The sequence below is a fragment of the Canis lupus genome, chromosome 18 (genome assembly GCF_003254725.2).
Source record: "Canis lupus dingo isolate Sandy chromosome 18, ASM325472v2, whole genome shotgun sequence".
Taxonomy (NCBI): Eukaryota; Metazoa; Chordata; class Mammalia; order Carnivora; family Canidae; genus Canis; species Canis lupus.
Genome location: NC_064260.1, coordinates 32,204,299 through 32,223,029, shown reverse-complemented (window position 1 = coordinate 32,223,029; position 18,731 = coordinate 32,204,299). Strand labels below are relative to the sequence as shown.

The 18,731-nt window shown below is 41.6% G+C and overlaps 1 protein-coding gene across 4 annotated transcripts in view; it reads left to right on the top strand.

Moving 5' to 3' along the window:
- The window catches only part of TRIM44 (tripartite motif containing 44), a 108,790-nt gene that overhangs the window by 55,140 nt on the left and 34,919 nt on the right, over nt 1–18,731 (top strand). For 2 of the 4 annotated variants that reach the window (XM_025452481.3, XM_049096796.1), the window contains exon 4: nt 1,835–1,854. In XM_025452481.3, coding sequence (XP_025308266.1) covers nt 1,835–1,854 — 20 coding nt within the window. Of the gene's footprint in view, nt 1–1,834; nt 1,855–7,882; nt 7,945–8,069; nt 8,349–18,731 lie in introns of those variants that run through there. The other 2 variants (XM_049096795.1, XM_025452482.3) reach the window with 2 other exon arrangements.

Sequence of the window (18,731 nt, the reverse complement as noted above, 5' to 3'; positions counted from 1 at the left end):
CACTGCCCCACTTCTCTCTCATTGGACTGTGGATGATTAGCAACCTGACCAGTACTGCAAATCCTGAATATTCTGCTAACTGCCCTCCTTATCCAGCCTCCAGTGTATAATCTGATTTAAATCACCTTCCTGGATACAGATGTCCTTTCAGGCTTTGCCCTGGCAATCTTTTTACCTCAGTTGCCCTACCAACCCTCCAATCCCACTCCACTGCCCTATTCACCACATCTCCTGCCCAAGACACACATAAGCACATCACCATTCTCTAGTATCATCACACTCAAAATTCCTTTAAAATATATATACATATATATACATATATATACATTTTATTGCTGTGTCTTTGCTTTTGCTAGTCCAGTGCCCTTCCCACTCATCTTCTGTTGCCAAACTGGGAAAATCCTGCTTATCCTTCAAATTCCAACATAAACGTCACCTTCTGTGAAGCCCTCCCTTCCCCTTCTCCAAAAGAGGCCATGTTTTTCACTTCCCTTATGACTCTCAAACATTTTCCTTATATCTTTGGTAGAGCCCTTAACATAATTCGTTTTCTATCTCTTTCTGTTTCCCTGCTCCTGAATGGGAGTTTCTAGGTTAGATCATTATCTTTTACCTTCAGTGCCCACCTGTAGTAGCGTATCATACTGAATTGTTACTGATACCGTTATTAGGTGCATCCTGTGTCTTAGGCACTGTCCTTGATGTCTATACATAGTGATTCGTTTAATCTTCCCACTCATCCTATGATACAGGGACAGTTATTACCCCTATTTTACAGAGTAGGAAATTGAAGTTAAATGAGGCAAAGTAACTTGACTAGGGTAACACAGCAAGTTAACTTGATGGAGTCAAGATTTGAACCTTGAGTGTCTGACTCCAGAGTTCATTCCTTTATACCAATAGGAACAATCAGTCAATCTGATAGGTGCACTAGGGAGTTCACAACTAGGTGATGCATTCTCTATTGAGACCAATCCTGAATGGCTAAAGAGAAGGATGTAAATAACCACGTCACCAAAAGGACAAGTGAGGTCCCTTGGAAAAGGCTTGAGAGTCTTTTGAAAACTTTTGTGTGATCACAAGAAGAGAGTCAAAGGACTCTGCTCTGGTCACTGGTGAAGTTAGGTTTGGAGCATGCTATACCTGGACAGATAACCCTTACGCATTGTTTCTGTAGACGGTGAATGAGAAGGAGTGAAAAGCCAGTTTTGGGCTGAGGGATGTTGTAGGTCATCAAATGCCAGAGCTCCCCTTTTATAAAGGAGAAGACCAAGGTTCAGATTAATTAATTAGCTTGCCCAAGGGCACATAGTTAATAAATAACAGAGCTTGGACTAGAATCCCAATTTTCTGAGTCCCAGTTCAGTGCCCTTTCTACCACAGTGTGCCCTATATTAAAGTTGCTATGTTCATGTTTGAAGAGAAAAATGCTAGACCAAGGCAGAAATGAGTCTTTGAAGGAAACAGCTTGATACTTTTGGAGCTGGTCAGCTTTTGCCTAAGACCTGCTGCTATTTTGGGCTCTCAGTTTGCTCAGAACTAAATACTGCCAGCCATACAAATAAAAAGGCAAGGCTATTATTTAGGCCTCCTAGGTCTGTACATTCACTTAACTGCTTGCAAAGGCAAATTATCAGTTCATCTCCGCTGGGCAGTTCGAGCATAGGATTATGTTAGCCCTTGTTTTAGCCCTTAGACATCTGCTGGTTTGTCTCTGTTAAAGGAAATGCACGAGCCTTGCCTTCAGGTTGCGTGAGGAGAGGGAAAAGAAAGAAGTCTAAATCTGTCTCTACCAATGCTGATTTCTAATGCTGTTTCTTTCTGTTTCTTTCAGGGTGACGAGGAAGGACCCAGGTAAGATCACATTATTGCTGCTTGTCTGTTCTCAGAATTGAAGTAGAGTGACATTTGTGGCCTTTTAATGTTCCATGAAATATGGACAGCCAAAGAACAGTGCAGAAAAGGGATCAACATCTTAAGCCAGGGCTTTGAAAATCTTATTTTGTAAGATTCCCATCTCCCTCCCCATCTGTGCCATTTCCTGCCTGTAACCTTCAGATAAAGGTAGACTTTAAAGTATGTAATGACAGTAACTTAAGAATACCTTGTTAAGAAGAGTAGGCACTATATATGAATGGTAATTAGGCTATCAGGTGGACCGCCTAGATAAACTTTTGCATTGTTCTTTCTTGATTGGAATTGGATTGCTTTTTTTTTTTTTTTAATGGGCTTTGGATCCAATATTCTTTGTTTCTGACTTGAGACACCACTGATACCTCGAATCCTAGGTCATAGATATTATGTTTCCTAACTTTGTTTAGGAAAAAAAAAGATGCTTCTCTATCACATCACATTTTTTTTTAAGATTTTATTTATTTAATCATGAAAGACACAGAGAGAGGGAGAGAGAGAGGCAGAGGCACAGGCACAGGCAGACGGAGAGGCAGGCTCCACGTAGGGAGCCCGATGTGGGACTTGATCCCAGGTCTCCAGGATCATGTCCTGGGCCAAAGGCAGCGCTAAACTGCTGAGCCACCGGGACTGCCCACACCATCACCTTTAAAAGTATATTTCATTATTGCCTCAGCCTTGGAGTAAACCTGGAGTTTGGTTTCCTTACCTTTTCTGTCATGCTGCTCAGTGAGAACAGGCTCTAGGAGATGCTGCAGCTTTGTTGTCAACACAATCAAGGGGCATTTGTACAAAGTAAAGTAACACGTCCACGTGGGTCCCCTGTGTCACCTAGGATCAAGGACTATTCAGGCTTGGAGGTATCAGAGAGTTCATTTAGGCCATTGCCATTTAAGCATTAGCTTTAGGAGAAATGCCGCCCCCCCCCCCCGCCCTTTTAAATGAGCTTTAGATAGAACCTCAATATACAAAGAGTTTTACTCTGAATAAAGTTGGGGGCCACATTCACTGGTAAGTCTTCTCTGTTCAATCCAATAGACCCTGAGGAGCTTCTGCAGAAACCTAGGGTTTCTTAGAACTCAGTTTGAAAATCACTTACCAAGTTCAAATTCTCATTGAAAGAAAGTACATGAATTGTCCAAGGTTACCTTACTGGAACCAAAATTCAGTTCTTTCTAGGTTTTATTTATAAACCAACAAATAAAGTTTCTTCTTTTTTCCTTCTCCATCCCCACACCCTCTGTCCATTTCTTGGTGCCAAATATTATCCCACATCAGCATCTCCTGGTGCTTCTCTACCTTGGGAACTGTGGTTCTCAGCCTTAGCTCCTTGTCTATTGTGGCTAAAGCCATAGGCATCCTACTTTAGAACTGCAGAGCCTCAGGAAATTTCTTGAATCTCATCTTCCAGCCATTCTCAGGACAGGCTCTCTCCGAGTTGTGGTTCATTTCTTTCCTCCCTCTCTCCTTCCCTCCACTGCCTTCCTTTCTTTTCTTATGACCTGCTGTGTGTCAGGCACTGTGCTATACACTGGGCATATAGTAATAACTAAGACAGATGTGGTTCTTGTCCTTGTAGAATAAACAAACAATCACCGGGTCCTTATACTGTGGGACAAGTGATATAATTAAGGGAAGTTTTGGCTGCTTTAGGAAGGCTCCTAAGTCAGTCTTGGAGGATAAGGGAAGGCTTACCAGAAAAGGTTGTATATAAACAGGGCCCTGAAGGATGGGAAGGCAGGCAAAGGTGGGGCAGGGTGTAGGGTTCTAGGTAGAGGGGACAGCTTGTGTTGTAAAAGCTCTAGACAAGAGGAGAGTGGAGGGAAGAAAGAATCTAGATCATTTAGGGCCTTACAGACCTTCTAAGGTGTTTGAGCTCTAATTTGCCAGCAGTTGGAAAGTATTAAAGAATTGCAAACAGGAATTAACCTGAGTAGATTGGCATTTTAGGAGTCTCCTCTGCCTGCCTGAATTGGAAGTAGATTAACACCAGAGCATGGAAGACTAGTTAGACTAAGTAGTGATGATGGGAGCCTAAATCCGCATCTTCTCCAGTCATTGACCAGGTTTTTACCATTTTGCACAGACTTTTGGTTTCGAGAGACTCCAAATTTCCTTAAAATCGAAGCCAAGCAGAGCCCTAGACCTTCTTACCCAGAAAGAGCGTTTAGAGACGACCAATATAATGAAACACCTTAGCAGATGGAAATGTGGCTTGGAGGAACCTGATGAGAATGAGCACACTTGTCTTTATAGTTACATGTCTGAGTCATGTTGAGTAGAATAATACAGGGACCTTATGAAGAGATTAACTCATGTCAAAGATACTATTTAGTAGAAGATGCTAGTTTTAAAGTTTAATTGCAGATACCTTCATGTCATTTTGACAAGATAGTCGTGAAGCATAGAGTTTTTTTTTACTAGCAACCACGATGTCAAGCTGTCTCCCTCGCACCAGGCTATCGTGGATGTCAGCAGGGATTCTGTTGGACCAGGAATTGCAGAACCCTCATTTTGATACAATGAACCCTTTGGTACAATGAAGAGCATCTTTGAATTTGACAGAAAGAATTCGATGGAGTCAGATTTTCTTTTTAAACTTTGTATTTGTTGGTTCCATTCTTAGTTTGTGTTGAACTACCATTTGGCTCAGTTAATTCCAATTAACACTTCAGGGCAGATTGCCTTTGATCTGAAATTTCTCTCATTTAAGATCCACGTTTTCCCATTTCAATAAGCCAGAGTTTTGTTCCAGAGGTTTCTGTATTTCTGACAATATTGAATTAGAGTTTGATGTGTAAAGGAGATAGAAGGGAAGTGTGGGTGTGCCTGCACAGGGGATGGAAGAAAAATGAATCAGAAAACTCTCTATCCAGGTCTCTTGGATTATTATACCCGTGTCTCCTTTGCTGGCATTCTTTCCATCTCAGCCACTTCTCCACCATCTGCATGGAAGTCCATGGAGACTAGATTCCAGCCACTCTCCACAAGAACAAAGGAAAGAACAAAGGGAAACCCCTGTCCCATGGACATGAATTTGCCTGTGATAGAGCTTGTGTCCTCCCTTCCTACCAGCCAGGGCCTCTCTGCTTTCTTTCCTCCTTTTGGTTCTGACTCCCCAAGCCATTTGAAGTGAGACATCCCAGTATTGTGCTATTGGTCATGTCTGTTCCTGGCCCTGAATTTTATTGTGTAGTTGTCCTGCTAATTAATAACCATAGTAATCATAGCTATCACTTACTGAAGGTTTATTGTATACAATGCTTTATATCTATTTTCATTTAGTCCTCATGTAAAGCTTATGATGTAGTTATTATCCCATTTGTAATGAGGAAATTAATGCTCAGAAAGATTAACTTGCCCTAGATCACAGAGCCAGTAAGTAGCAGAGCTAGGATTTGAATCTAGTCTGGCTTCAGGGTTCATGCCCTCTACCATCACTTGAACTATCTGCCCTTATCTGCCCTCATCGGCCAGTGCATCTCTCTCCGTTGACCCTGAAAGAAAGCCAGGAGGATTCATATGCATACACCTCAGAGGATCACTTTGCTCTTATTCCTCTAATCTGGGAGGTCTCACTTACTTTGACATTAAATTGCTAGGGCCTCTGTTTTCTGCAAGCTCCCTCTCTCTCTGTAGCCTCTGTCATTATAAAGGGATATTTCTTCATCTCCCCCTCACAAAGTGCTCTTTCAGGGTCAGCAGCTAACGGAGTACTTTCAGACTCCCTTGGGAGCAGGCAGCCAGGCCTTCCTTTGACCCTGCAGAATTCCCTTCCTGCTGCCCCTGCCCTTTGGTGGTTTACTCTTCAAATCCGTGCTACAGTTACATAGATGGCAAGCATTCGTGGAGGTGTGGAGGAGCAAAAATCCTAATGTGTAGAACATGGATATTAACCACCATGGAGTCATCTTTTAAGACGGTGTCTTTGAAGCCCAGAGTGATTTTTTTTTTCCAAGCAAAAAAAAAAAAAAAGCAATTTACACTTTTGGCAGCAATTTTCTGTCTTCTCTGTGCTATTATGGGAGATCTTGTGTTCACTCCCTCACAGATTGGCTCCTCAACTCCTGCCGGAGCCTGCTGAGAAGTAATATATATTCGAGGAGAGGGGGTGGCAGTAGGATCTGCTGCCTCGAAGCTGTTTTGTAGTGGGAGGAAGTCAGGGGGGGAAGGACCCTGAAACTCTTGTGCTCAGAGGAAAAAAGGAGCAAGATCAATATTAAATCTTGATTTGCTATTGAGATTTTCTGTGATTTTTTTTTTAACTTAGAGGAAAATGGCTTTTTAATAGTAACAACCATATTTGGGACTTCTGTAGAATTTTTCATCCTCAGAGCTGGCTCTTATTCAGGCAGAAAGCTCCTGCTGAGATCAGTGTGAATCTGACCCATGCTGATTCTGTGATCAAACAGGCAGTGAGTTCTGAAGGAGTAGGAGGAGCTCAAGGAGAGTCAGCGGACCTACCTTCTATTCTTGGTCTGCCTGAGACTGACTGTGTGACCTTAGGCTAGTCATTCAACCTCGTTGCCTCTGTGTAAGCTGTTTTTATTTCCCTGTAAACACAAGCCTTTCTTTCCCTTGTTCCCCACCCAGGTTTTTGAGCTAACGTTGTGTGAAGGAATAGTCTTATATTACATATGGAATGGAAAGAATCTGCCTTAGATTCTGTAATCAAATGGATTTTTTAAAAATCTTCTCAATTTTGTTTCCTTAAAAAAAAATTTCTTTGGGCTATATACTAGGTACTCTCCCCTTCCCCAGTAATAACCATATGTTCTTAGATACTACATTTCTCTTCTTGACAACTTAGTTTGTAAACATAAAAAGGAACTAAGTCAATGATACACTTAGGTTTCTTTTGTCCTCTGCAAATTATTGGTTTGGTTTTTGCATTGTCTTCATTTCAGAAGATCTAGCTAGAAGCCAAAGAACATGACTCTGATACTTGTGGCATGGAATGGAGATGTCAGGACTGTTTGTTATACAGAAGTGGGGTTCTAGCCCAGTTGGCCTTCAGCATAGAGGATCTCTTAATCACATTTCCCTGTTTCAGAACCTGAGCTGACTTTGTTTCCCCTGCTGATGTTGATTGTTTATCCTCTACCCATCCAGACAGGGAGAAAGCTACATTATGCATTATGCTGCCTATCTATAATAAAAGCAATCCTCCTTTGCTAAAGTAGTTGCTTTTCAGAAATTTACCTGTGATAGTCACTTTATTATATTTTGTGTATATAACCAGAGAATCCATTCACAGCTGGAAAATTCAGCCAAGGTGCCTCTAGTTTACTTCCATCTGTCTCACACTAGAAATGCTCGCTAAGAGCAGCCTGTATTCTAGCATACATCTGCCTGCCTTTTTTGGCTTCATAATGCTAAAAAAGAAAGAGAGAAAGGAAAAGCCCAGTAAAAGGGCCCTGAATGTCACTTTACATGCTGTGGTTTTCCTTGAAACTTTTACATATATTATCTCATTTATTTCTCATATCAGTCCTAATATGTGGTTAATACAGTACCCAGAGGTGCAGAGAAGTTATACATACATGAGATGGCACAGCTAAAAATTGATAGAACCAGTGTTCAAACTCACATAGACTGACTCAAGCATGTGGACTCTTAACCATAGCAGTGCTCTGTAATGAGTATGTTGGATGTAGAGTAGGGTACAACCAACACAGAATAGAGAATCAGGAAAGATAAGGCATTTGTGCTGGATCTTGCAGAGTGTGGAAAACGGAGAGGCTTTTCTAGGCAGAAGGGCACCCATGCAGTGAGACCAGCATGCCCCCACACATTTGTGCTGTGTGGGGAATGGTGAGCCACTGCATGCCTGGGCTATGGCAGGAGATGGGACTGACCACCGTGTAGAGGGTCTCAGGTGCTGTGCTGAGGTGCCAAAAGGTTTGTACTAAAAAAATTAAAAAAAAAAAAAAAAAAAAAGGTTTGTACTACCCCTTTGTCCTTTCTGTAGAAGAAGTGGACAGAATCCTGAATCTTACAGGGCTCTTCCTGTGGCCACATCTCATGATTGTGGTAGGTAAATTATTTGCTTTCTTGTGCCTTAGTTTCCCCATCAAAATAGCACATCCTGTTATACTTAAAGGATAAGTATGCTATGAAGCATTGAAAGTGTTCTCCTTTTGGCTTTCTTTTTTTAGATGAAAAACAAGCAACTGAGCTAAAGTAGCTGAAGAAGAAAATTGTTTGTTTGATTTGTATCTTACACCCCTATTTTGACAGCTTCTGCCTTCTTCAAACTTAAAGTTAGGTTTGGCAAGTAGTTATCTAGTTCCTTCCAAATTAATAGAGAACAGGAATACTAAAGCCCCAACATTTTCCAGATAGATTTAAGACCAAAGGTATTTTTTAAAAGCTAATCTAGGAATTACATCGATGTTGCATTTGTCCCTGAATTAGATGTGGTGCTAAAGAGTCTGACTGGAGCCTAGTTCTCTTCTTTCTTGTTTGTCTTCATAGCCATTCTGGACTGGCTCTAAACAGAATCCGTTTTAGGAAGTCACAAAACTCCAGTCTGTGTTTTAAGAATAACTAAATTTGATGTCATTGCTTATGCCCTCTCAACTGTGGCAGACACAGCAAAATTGTTGTTAGTGGTGTCTTTTTCATTTTAGGAGAAACCTGCTAGTCTCTAGCATCTTCTCACTTCCTCCCAGTGAGAGGCAGGCAAGAGGTCAATAATTCCATTTTGCCATCCTTCCCCCTTTTTGTAGCTCCATGTAGCTGAACTGCATTTGCCTCTGTACCCAGAAACCCACAGCAGGCTTCTGTAACAGATGCCAGGAGCAGAAGCTGGTGTGTTTCTGTGTTTCTTTTTTTCTTTTCTTTTCTCTTTTAAAGATGGTGTGAAGTTTAGAGTCAATGCATGTAGGTCTCTTAAAACTAGAGCTCCAGGGAGGTAGCTTCAGAACATTAAGAGAGATCAAAGACTGAGGTAAAACTTGGGTACCCTAAATAGTGAGGTCTTTGCCAAGGACCAGTATTCATGTATGTGCCTGTGCCTGTTTGGACCTAGGATCTAACTATGAGTGGTTGTATGTTCATAAAAGAAATATTTCTTTATCCACAAACAGGGGTTTCAGGGAAAAAAAGCTCTTTTATATATATATGCCTCGCTCCCCCCACTCCATAGCACCACACCAATTGTTCCCCGTAGGTTGCAGTGTGGTTGGAAACAGAAAAGCATTTTGTTTCCTTGGTGAGTACGTGTCTCCTTCCCCCCCTGGTTCCATCAATTCTATTTAAAGGAAAGTGAGATTGAGTATGAAGAACACAGCCCAGAAAAGGAGGAGCTGTGAGAGTTGCAGGGAAGGTGGGGAGAGGAGCATTTCTCAGCTGTTCCTGGCTTCTCGACACTTCCTGGTCTACATGCTATGGGCCAGCATGCTGTTGCACGCCACCTGCACAGGTACTGCCACTCAGATGAGGACCACTGAAAGCTGACCGAGCTGCCAGCTTTGCCCTGACTCTTACAGTTGTCCAGGGCTAACAACTGTTCAGATGCAGTAGTGATACCTGCTTCTATGCTGAACATTATAAATAGGAGCTAGACCTACATGTATTATTCAGAACCACTCTGTGAGCTCTAGTTATCCTATTCTTTTTACAGATGAGGAAATCGATATTATAAGAAGTTATGTGATTAAGCCATAGTTGCACAGTCAGAAAGTGAGTCCATCAGGATTAGAACCCAGATCTCTCAGGCTTAAAATTCTGTGCTTTCAACCGCTGCATTATACTGCCTTTCTCAAGAGATGCAAGATTCGTATCTTCCAACATCTTAGCTGGGAATAAGTGACAAGCCAACAGGGATTTGGCATTTTTATCAGGAAATTCTTTTATTTTCTTTGTTGAATGACAACAAGCAATTTGCCTGAGACAGAAGTTGAGGTGGAGCTTGCCAGGAAAATGCGTAAGGTGGAATGAACCAGAACTTCTTTCCCCAGACAGGTAAACATGAGTTTACTCCCTGGCTTTTGGGGAGCCAGCAACTGCCATCGCCTCTTCTAAAAGAGCCACTGTTCACCCAGTGGCAGGTGCAGGCCAACTGTTGTCATGGCAACGGCAGGAGAGGCGAGCATGTTTAATTCCAGAACTGATAATTAACTGGGGGGTGGGGTGGGGGCAGGGAGAGAAATGGGGGGATAATTGTTTCAGGAGGGAAAACTTAGCAATTACCAGCAAGCTGCATAGATGAAAAGGCCAGGCACAGATGCTCCAGCCCAGCATGCCCTTAGAATTCAGCACTCATCCCCTCTGGTTAGGAATTTTTGATAAACTGAAATGAAGGGTCAAGTCCCCAGTCAACCAAGACTCTTTCAGGAACCAGGTGAGGAAAGAAGAATGTTACATAGGTTGTAAAGAGAAGTGCAGGGGGTTAGATGAAGAACTAGCCTAAATTATATCACCCAACCAGAAACAGTCTGGAAATGCTATCTAAACTCTGCGGGAAGAATTCTGTGCTTGGGGAGAAGACAGGGCACACAAAGCATACTTGTTTTGAGTTCCTGCTTCTGTGAATGGAATGAGGGGAACTGGCTTATTAGAGTGTAAAAGGAAGATGTGTAGGGATGATGCACTTGTTGAGGTACTTGATCATCGTGGGTGTTAGTCTATAAGTCCTCAGAGATTGTAATATTGAAAGTAAGCTAAGCATTCCACATGGATTATCCATCTCATTTAATCCTTACAGAGCCTAGCACGAAGAGAGAGAGATGGAGAGAGAGAGATGGGGATGAGTAGAGAGGGAGAAAGAGAGTCAGGGAGAGAGGGACAGATTTTTACTTTAAAATGGTACGTCTCGGGGGTGTCTGGCTGACTCAATCAGGAAGGCATGTGACTCTTGATCTCAGGGGTGTGAGTTCTAGCCTCATGTTGGGTGTAGAGATTAAACAACAACAACAACAACAACAAAAGTAGAAGTCTCTGGGAAGAGAAACATAGCATTTATCCAGCAGTATTACAGAGCACCTTCTTCATTCCAGGTATTGTCTTTGATGCTAGAAATACAGTTTTCAACAAAACAATCAAGTTTCATGTCCTAGAAGAGGTTTATAATTCTAGAGTCTCAAGTAAGGATTGAGAAATGTAAGTGGTATATAATTTAAAAACACATTTTAGGGATGCCTGTGTGGCCCAGCATTTGAGCGCCTGCCTTCGGCCCAAGGCATGATCCTGGAGTCCCAAGATCGAGTCCTGTATTGGGCTCCCTGCATGGAGCCTCCTTCTCCCTCTGCCTGTGTCTCTGCCTCTCTCTCTCTGTGTCTCTCATGAATAAATAAATAAAATCTTTAAAAAAATAAAAACAATTTTAAAGAAACCCATTGGTTTCTCTCTTAAAACCAATTATGAGAAATAAAATTTGCTTGCCTAGTCCTGGCTGGGAGGAAAATATGCAGAAGATAGAATAAAAGAGAAGTATTGGTTGATAATCACTACTTAAAACTATGAGCTTCCCTTCAATTTTCCAGAGTTTTAACAAACTCTAATAAGTTGATGTTGCCTTTGCAAGTGAAACAATTAATATCAAAATTTGGGAGTTCGATTGACACAATAATTATACTGGAAAATGTAATTTTGCCTGCATAATAGAAGTGGGATTATTTCAAGGAGATCTCATTAAAGTGCTGTTCATCAACAAAGAGCAGTGTAACCTTTCTCTTATTAGATTAGTACAGGGTCATGATGCAAAAGGCTGTTGGAATAATTCTCAGTCTTTTGTTCTAAGAAAATAAATTAAGCACTGTCTTGAAGTCTGGATATGGAAATTGAAATCATTGAAGACAGAAAAAGTGTGGCCACTCAAACTGAAATCAACATAACCTCCTTTCCTTTCTACAGGTTTCATCCCTTTATCATTTATTTAACCAATCTTACTGAGTGTCAGCCATGTACCAGGCAGTGCTAGCTGCTGGAGCTATAGAAGTCAAAACCAAAAACAGTCCTTGTTTACACATAGTGATTGGTCTCTCCTCCACATTTCAGGGGCATACATCTGTTCTGTCTTCTCAGCTCTCTGCAAGCTTAAAGAATCAGCAGCTTACATAAAAAAACAAACAAACAAACATGCTATATGCGCTTATAAATGGAAATCCCCCAATGCAAGGCTTCCCAGGTATATTAGACTGAATGCTAATTATTTGAATTGTTGACTTATTCTTATAAACCAGGATTCCATTGTCCAGTAGTGTGGCGCATGCTGCTGACTGACCCACCTCTTGGAGTTGCCATGGTACAGTACCATGGTATAATGGAGAGTTTGAGAAGCCCTGTGATGATGAGACCTGCCTCTGTTTTCCCAAACTTATTTATTATAAGGTTTTTTTAATTCCTGTCACATAAATGTACTGAAACACCAGCATTCTTCAACTGGAGCAATGTAGCTCATTCTCCACTCTATGCTGAGACCTGATACGATTTGCCACCCAGAAAGAGGGTAGAAGAGAGATAATACAATATATTAGGAGTCCACACCTCTCAGGCTGAACTCTCTCCCTTATTGTACTTCACTTCAAATTACTGGGATTTTTGGACTGTTACTATTGATGTAATTTGTTTCCAGTACAATTGGAAGTGTGGTTATCAGGGGTACAAATAATTGAAGCTGATACACATTCTTGGGAAAAAGAAGCCTAGAAATGGCCACTAGGACATATTTTTAAATTGACATGAAGAAAACAACTTGGATGTCTATAATTTCATTAAAAATAAGATATCCGTCGTAAATAAGGTTTTTGTTCTTTTCATCTTAGTGTAATTCCTTCCACTATTGAACAACAAAAAATTGTACAAATTATACCAAGCACCCAGCACATTGCCTAGTACAAAGTGAACCCTTAAATATTGGTTGAATGAAGGAATGAATCAGATAATGACAAGGAGCATTACTAAATATAAAACAATGCAGAACAAGGTCATTTTTTGTTTATACACTGACAGAAATCAGGCCTGTCCTCTTGTCACATGATAGTGCTTCTTACATCCAGTAGCAATCAGGTGCTTATCACAGATTGGGAGGAACAAAAAAAATAAGAGTATTTTACAAACTGTTAAGTGCTGTATCTGGAGTAGTTACAGTTTTTTTCAATAATAATTATGGAATTGCTCAGCATTCTATTTCAGAAATTTCCTTGATATGACCAAGCACTAACACTAAATGGATTCTATACCAGGATCACAGTATTTTCATTTAAAGGCCAAGAGAGAGGCTGGCATCTGGGTGATACAATCAATTAAGCATTCGACTCTTGGTTTCAACTCAGATCATGATGATCTCAGGGTCGTGAGAGCCTGTGTCAGGCTCCATGCTCAGCACAGAGTCTGTTTGGGATTCTCTCTCCTGCTGTCTCTCTCCCTCTCTCTCAAAATAAATAAATAAATCTTTAAAGAAAAATAAAAGGTCAAGAGAAGTAGGCAGTGAGACCAAGGTGTCAGGCCTTCAGTGGAATTCTCTGTCTCTAACTTTCCTCGCACTCACTCTGTTTGTATTAAGGAGTGGGCGAGATAATATATATATGAATGATAGTATGTAAGAAAGGCAAACAAGAAATGGAAACAATGCTCTGTGCCCTTCAGAAGTATAAAGCACCAAACAAATGAAACAGGATTGGATGATAGAGTGTTTTTATAATGGTATTTGTTAAGACATAATTGTATTACAACTTAAGGTTCATATATTCACTTAAATACCAGATTTTTTAAAGATAAATGAATAAACATTTATCAGAAGTAATAAAGGCAATAAGAAAGTTGACCTTGATTAAGCACCTTTACAATTTACAGGGTGCACACAGACATCTCATTTCCTTATTCTGACTAGCCTGAGAGATGGTTTTGCTATCCTCCTGTTACCTATTGAGCAGATTGGATGAGAAAGAGTGACTTGTCCAGGGTCTCCCAGCTATAGCTGGAAGAGGCAGGAGTCAGCCCCATTTGAAGTAAGGCTTTCTTGTTTACATTCTGTGCTTTCACAGCTGCTTTGGTTCAAAACATAATACTTGTCCTCTCTTCTCTCTCAGGTGTGCTTCAGCCCTTGACTTTCTCCTTCTCAGTAAATGGCATCATCATGTCTCAAGCAGTAACCTAAGAATAATATCCAATATCTCTCTTTTCTTCACACTTCTTGTCCAGTTAATCAGCAAATCCTGTCAGATTTGCCCTCAAGTATACATCAAATCCAAGGACTTCTCACTACCACCCCACCATCCTGGTCCAATCATAAACTTTCTCACCAGGAATCCTTCTGCTTTCCCCTTATCACCACCCTTATTCACTCTTCCTCCTCCTCCCCCGTTGCATTCTTCACATAGACCCTAGAATGATCTTTTAGGTATAAAGATCATGTAATTTGTACATTCAGAATGCTCCAGTATGAGTTGTCCTGTCTGGAATTTGCATCAGAGTAACGGGGAAAAGGAGCTGATAAAGTCACACAAGATATGGCTCCCACTTGCCTCTCCATCCTCCCCATGTCTGTCACTCACCCCATTTCTCACTTTAGCTCACTGCATTCTTACTGTTCTTTAAACAGGCATGGTGTTCCTTCTGACTTCATGGCCTCTGTGCTTGTGTTCCCTTCTGCCCGCAGATTCATACCCAGACCTTCACACATGGCTCACTCTCTCACCTTCTGTAGGCCTCTGCCAAAATATCACCTCTTTAGCTCTCCATTTCTTACCCTGCTTTGATTTTCTGCATATACTTGTTACTACATGAAAATATACTATGTATTTAACATATTTTCTTTCTTCCCCACGAGAAAATAAGTGTCATGAGGGTAAAAGCTTTGCCTTTTTCACCACTATATTCTCAGTACCTAGAATATCACAGGCACACAGTTCATTATTTGAATGGATAAATAGCTCTGCAAAATCCATCTTCTGAGTTGTGGAGGGAACCGTGTCTTGGAATAGGAAACCATTACATTCACTTAAGAGCAATCTGAGTCTGTCAGCTTGTCAGGTCATGTCCCTTCAGCTGTTATTTGTGGGTCTGCTCTTGTGGTCCACAAAACTGCAGAATGAGGATAGCGACAGGGTCATAGGATTCAGAGTGGGAGGAGCAAGTGGAGATGGAATGAGCAAATGTATATGCTCATTGAAAAGACGTGGAAGAGAAAAAAGCTTGTATCTGACTTTGAGAGCCTGATCTGCTCAAGGACAGCTGGTAAAGGAACTTAAATCCTTTTCTTCAAGGTTGCTGTGGAGCCCTATACCCATAAGGCTTGACAGACCATTCGGGCAATGTTAAAATCATAAGCCTTGGCCCTTTCATTCATCCTCAAACCTTGGCCAAAAGAACACTCTGCCCAAGCCATAGGCTTCCCAAATGACTATGAAAATAATGCTTATGCATCATACTTTTTGCTTAGAACCAACAAATATTAAAGTATCTAGGAACAGTTCACTTACCCAGGGCTACCTCTTAATGATAGGAAAGTCTTCTCTTCATTATATTCAGTTTTGTTTTGTTTCTCTGAACTTGCCCGTGTTTAAATAAATGAGTAACGCTGTCATTTCTCCAACCAGATCTAACCTTAATGCTGTTTGGAATGAGCAAGCTGCATCCTCTGCAGCTACCAAATTGATTTAGAGGAACTAACCCTCCTGTCTTAAGTACTGTGTGTTGACACTGCAGGCAATTAGGGATCCTTTCAGAGACTCATACTCTGCTATCTTTCTGCCCCCGGCCACTCAGCCTTTCTGTGGTCTCAGTACTTCCAACATCCTTCTCCTTCTTCCCATACCTTATCAAAGGGGCCGTCTTGCTTATGCTCTGACCTACATAAGCACTTGTTTCTTGCTCAATAGAAGCTGACCGGTAAGGCAGTGACATTTCTACTTGCTGTAAGTTGCATTGACACTTGTAGCATGAATCCTGCAGCAATGACGGTCCTTACCAAATAAGTAAAATCTAGTTTTTCACTCAAAAGAAGGACAGGGGGATTGTTTGTTGGTGAAGAGCACTATTTCAAGAGCCTAACGTGCTGCTGTTAATATCTTCAGATTGCGGGGAAGCAGTGTAGCTAGGGGGAGGATCTGTTACATACTTCTGGAGCAGTTCTGGGGTCAGCTTGTTGGCCCAGACCAATGGTAGTTCCTAGAGGAAGTAGTTACCTAGAGAATCATGCCTTCCTGCTAATGCGTTAGGTCCTTTAGTTCTTTCTTAACTGAATCAAATTACAAACGTTGGATCTATGTCAGAATAGTACTTAGTAACATGATAATAGAATCCACTTACTGAATCCTCACTAAGTGCCTAGTAAGTACTAAGCACTTGGCATGTACGTGAACGTTGCCCTGAACCTTCAGGCTTGGTGTTAGTGGTAATCTTTCAGGTGTATGACGGAGAGGTAAGGAGAAGTTAGTAGAGAAGAAGTTCTTATAAGAATGCTCAGGTAGGGCAATTCCGGTGGCACAGCGGTTTAGCGCCGCCTGCAGCCCAGGGCGTGATCCTAGAGACCCTGGATCGAGTCCCACGTCAGGCTCTCTGCGTGGAGCCTGCTTCTCTCTCTGCCTGTGTCTCTGCCTCTCTCTCTGTGTGTCTCTATGAATAAAAAATAATAATAATAATAAAACAAAAAAAAACCCAAAAAACCAAAAACACAATAATACAATCCTATTTAAAAAAGAAAAAGAATGCTCAAGTAAATAAAGAGCACAGGAAGTCAGCCTCCTTACAAGCCTCATGGACACACTCCTATTCCGGATCTAGTGCCACACTCGGGGCCAGTGACCATGCTGCCTCTTGAGTGGCAGTTTCTCTGGCTGTCCCTCTAGCACTCTGCTATTACTGAGACTCAGCTATCTGTCTGCTTTTTAACCTATACCACTCCTACCTTTCCTTCAGGGCCTGACTCCGTTCCCTCTTCTTCCATGAATCGTTCTTGACCCTCTCTCTGGTTTTTATGGTCCATCTCTGGACTTAGCACTTTCTTCTCTGTTTTGTAAGTAGGCTGAATGTTGTGTCACACCAAGAACCTATGAACTGCAGAACAGCAACATCTGTGCTTGATTTTTCTTTCTCTCAGTAACGCATTGCTAATGGTATACATGAGCAATATTTTGCCCTGTTCCAGACTTGGAAAATGACCAGGACTGACCAGGACTTAAGAGCCTTGGCCATTGCTTAGATAATAATGATCATGGCCATAATAGCTGACACTGATTGAAGGCTTACTGTGTGCCAGGCACTGTCCTAAGGGTGTTACATGTCATGATTTCATTTAATTCTTACAATAGCCCTTTAAGGGCAGAGGCTCTTACCATTTCTGTTTTCCAGATGAAGAAAATTAAACATGGAAAGATTGAATAATATGCCCCAGGTCACACAGCCAGTAAGTGGAAGAGAGCTAGGGTTTGAACCAGAGCCATCTGTGCAGCCACCTCTCTACTGCTTTCTCAAATCACCATGGTAGGCTTGCGCTGAAATAAATACATACATAAACATTTTAAAGTATTTAGTAAATAAATACTAAATAAATGAAATTTCTCCTGTGGACATCTGCTCTAACGAGGGGTTTTACCCTGATTATTCAAGGCTAGTTTCTTTGCTGTTTTCATTTAAAGCTGCACACTTGCCCTGTCTGCTGTGTTTGGGCCTTCCGAGGTCAGGGAGAGCTTGGGAAGGAGTAAACTGCTCTCAGGACTGTGGTAGGAGAGCCCTTGGAGAGATTTGGGCAGTGCCCTTTGCCTGTTCTTGGTGAGTAATAGCTTGCAGAGTTGCCTTCACCACCCCAGCCGCCCATCTGGCTGCAGATTTGTGTGCCTTGTGTGCATGATGGGATTGGAGAATAGCAGCCTATCTGAGCTGGCCTTAGTGCAAGCTGTGGTCTGGAAAAGCAGGGACAAACTCAGATGTATCATCGCAAGATATTTCCCCAAATAAACAGACTTTTTGTTCTGACTCCTTTTCTAGCTGAGGCCTGGCTGTTTCCTCTTCCTTCTTTTAAAACAATCTTTCTTGAAGGCATTTCTCTTCCTTCCTGCCTTTGAGTGATAGGGCTGGCATCTGGGAAGAAGGAAGTGATCTCCTCCTTCAAAGGGTATATCTCCATCAGACCTGAAGGTTGTTTACAATGAAGATGTTGCTGCTGGAGGTCTGAGTCCGGTGTGGAGTTAGCAAGCCAGATTTCTAGCTCCCAGAGGACTAGAAGTAAGAAAGGCGAGCTCTAGCCCCGAATTAGCTAACATCAGTCAGTAAACAAGACTTTCCCAAGCCTTACTCAGGTGATTAGGCTTGTGGTAGGATGCCATTTGCTTTACAACCAAGAGGAAATGGTGGAAAATAGTCAAGATTGTAATATATGAAGAAATAAGACAACAGTGAGATAATACATCATTAAAAACCAAACATGTGTTTCCAACTCTCGCAGTTTTCAGAGTTCTCAGAACCAGGCTTTGGGATCAGAGGTTCTGGATCTAAATTCCAGCCTTATAACCAGTGGCTCTAGAACCTTAGTCCTACTATTTAAATTCCCTAGACCTTGGTTTTCTCATCTGCAAGATGGAGATGCTGGTAGTGTCTAAAGTAAGGTTACTGTGAGGATTAGTGAGATGATGTATTTACACATTTAACAAAAAATGTCTGTAGAGTGACTTCTTGGTGCGAGGCAGTGTTGTTAAGTGCTTGGGGAATGCACATGCCCCTGGAATCTCAATGGCTGCAAAACGACAGATGTTTCTTCCTCTCACTGCATGACCATTGTGGAAAAGCCTTAGCTCTGCTCTGCTCCCTTCTCCATTCTAAGACCAAGGCTAAAGAGTAGCTCCTATGTGGAATATGCCAGCAAAGGGAAAAGAGCA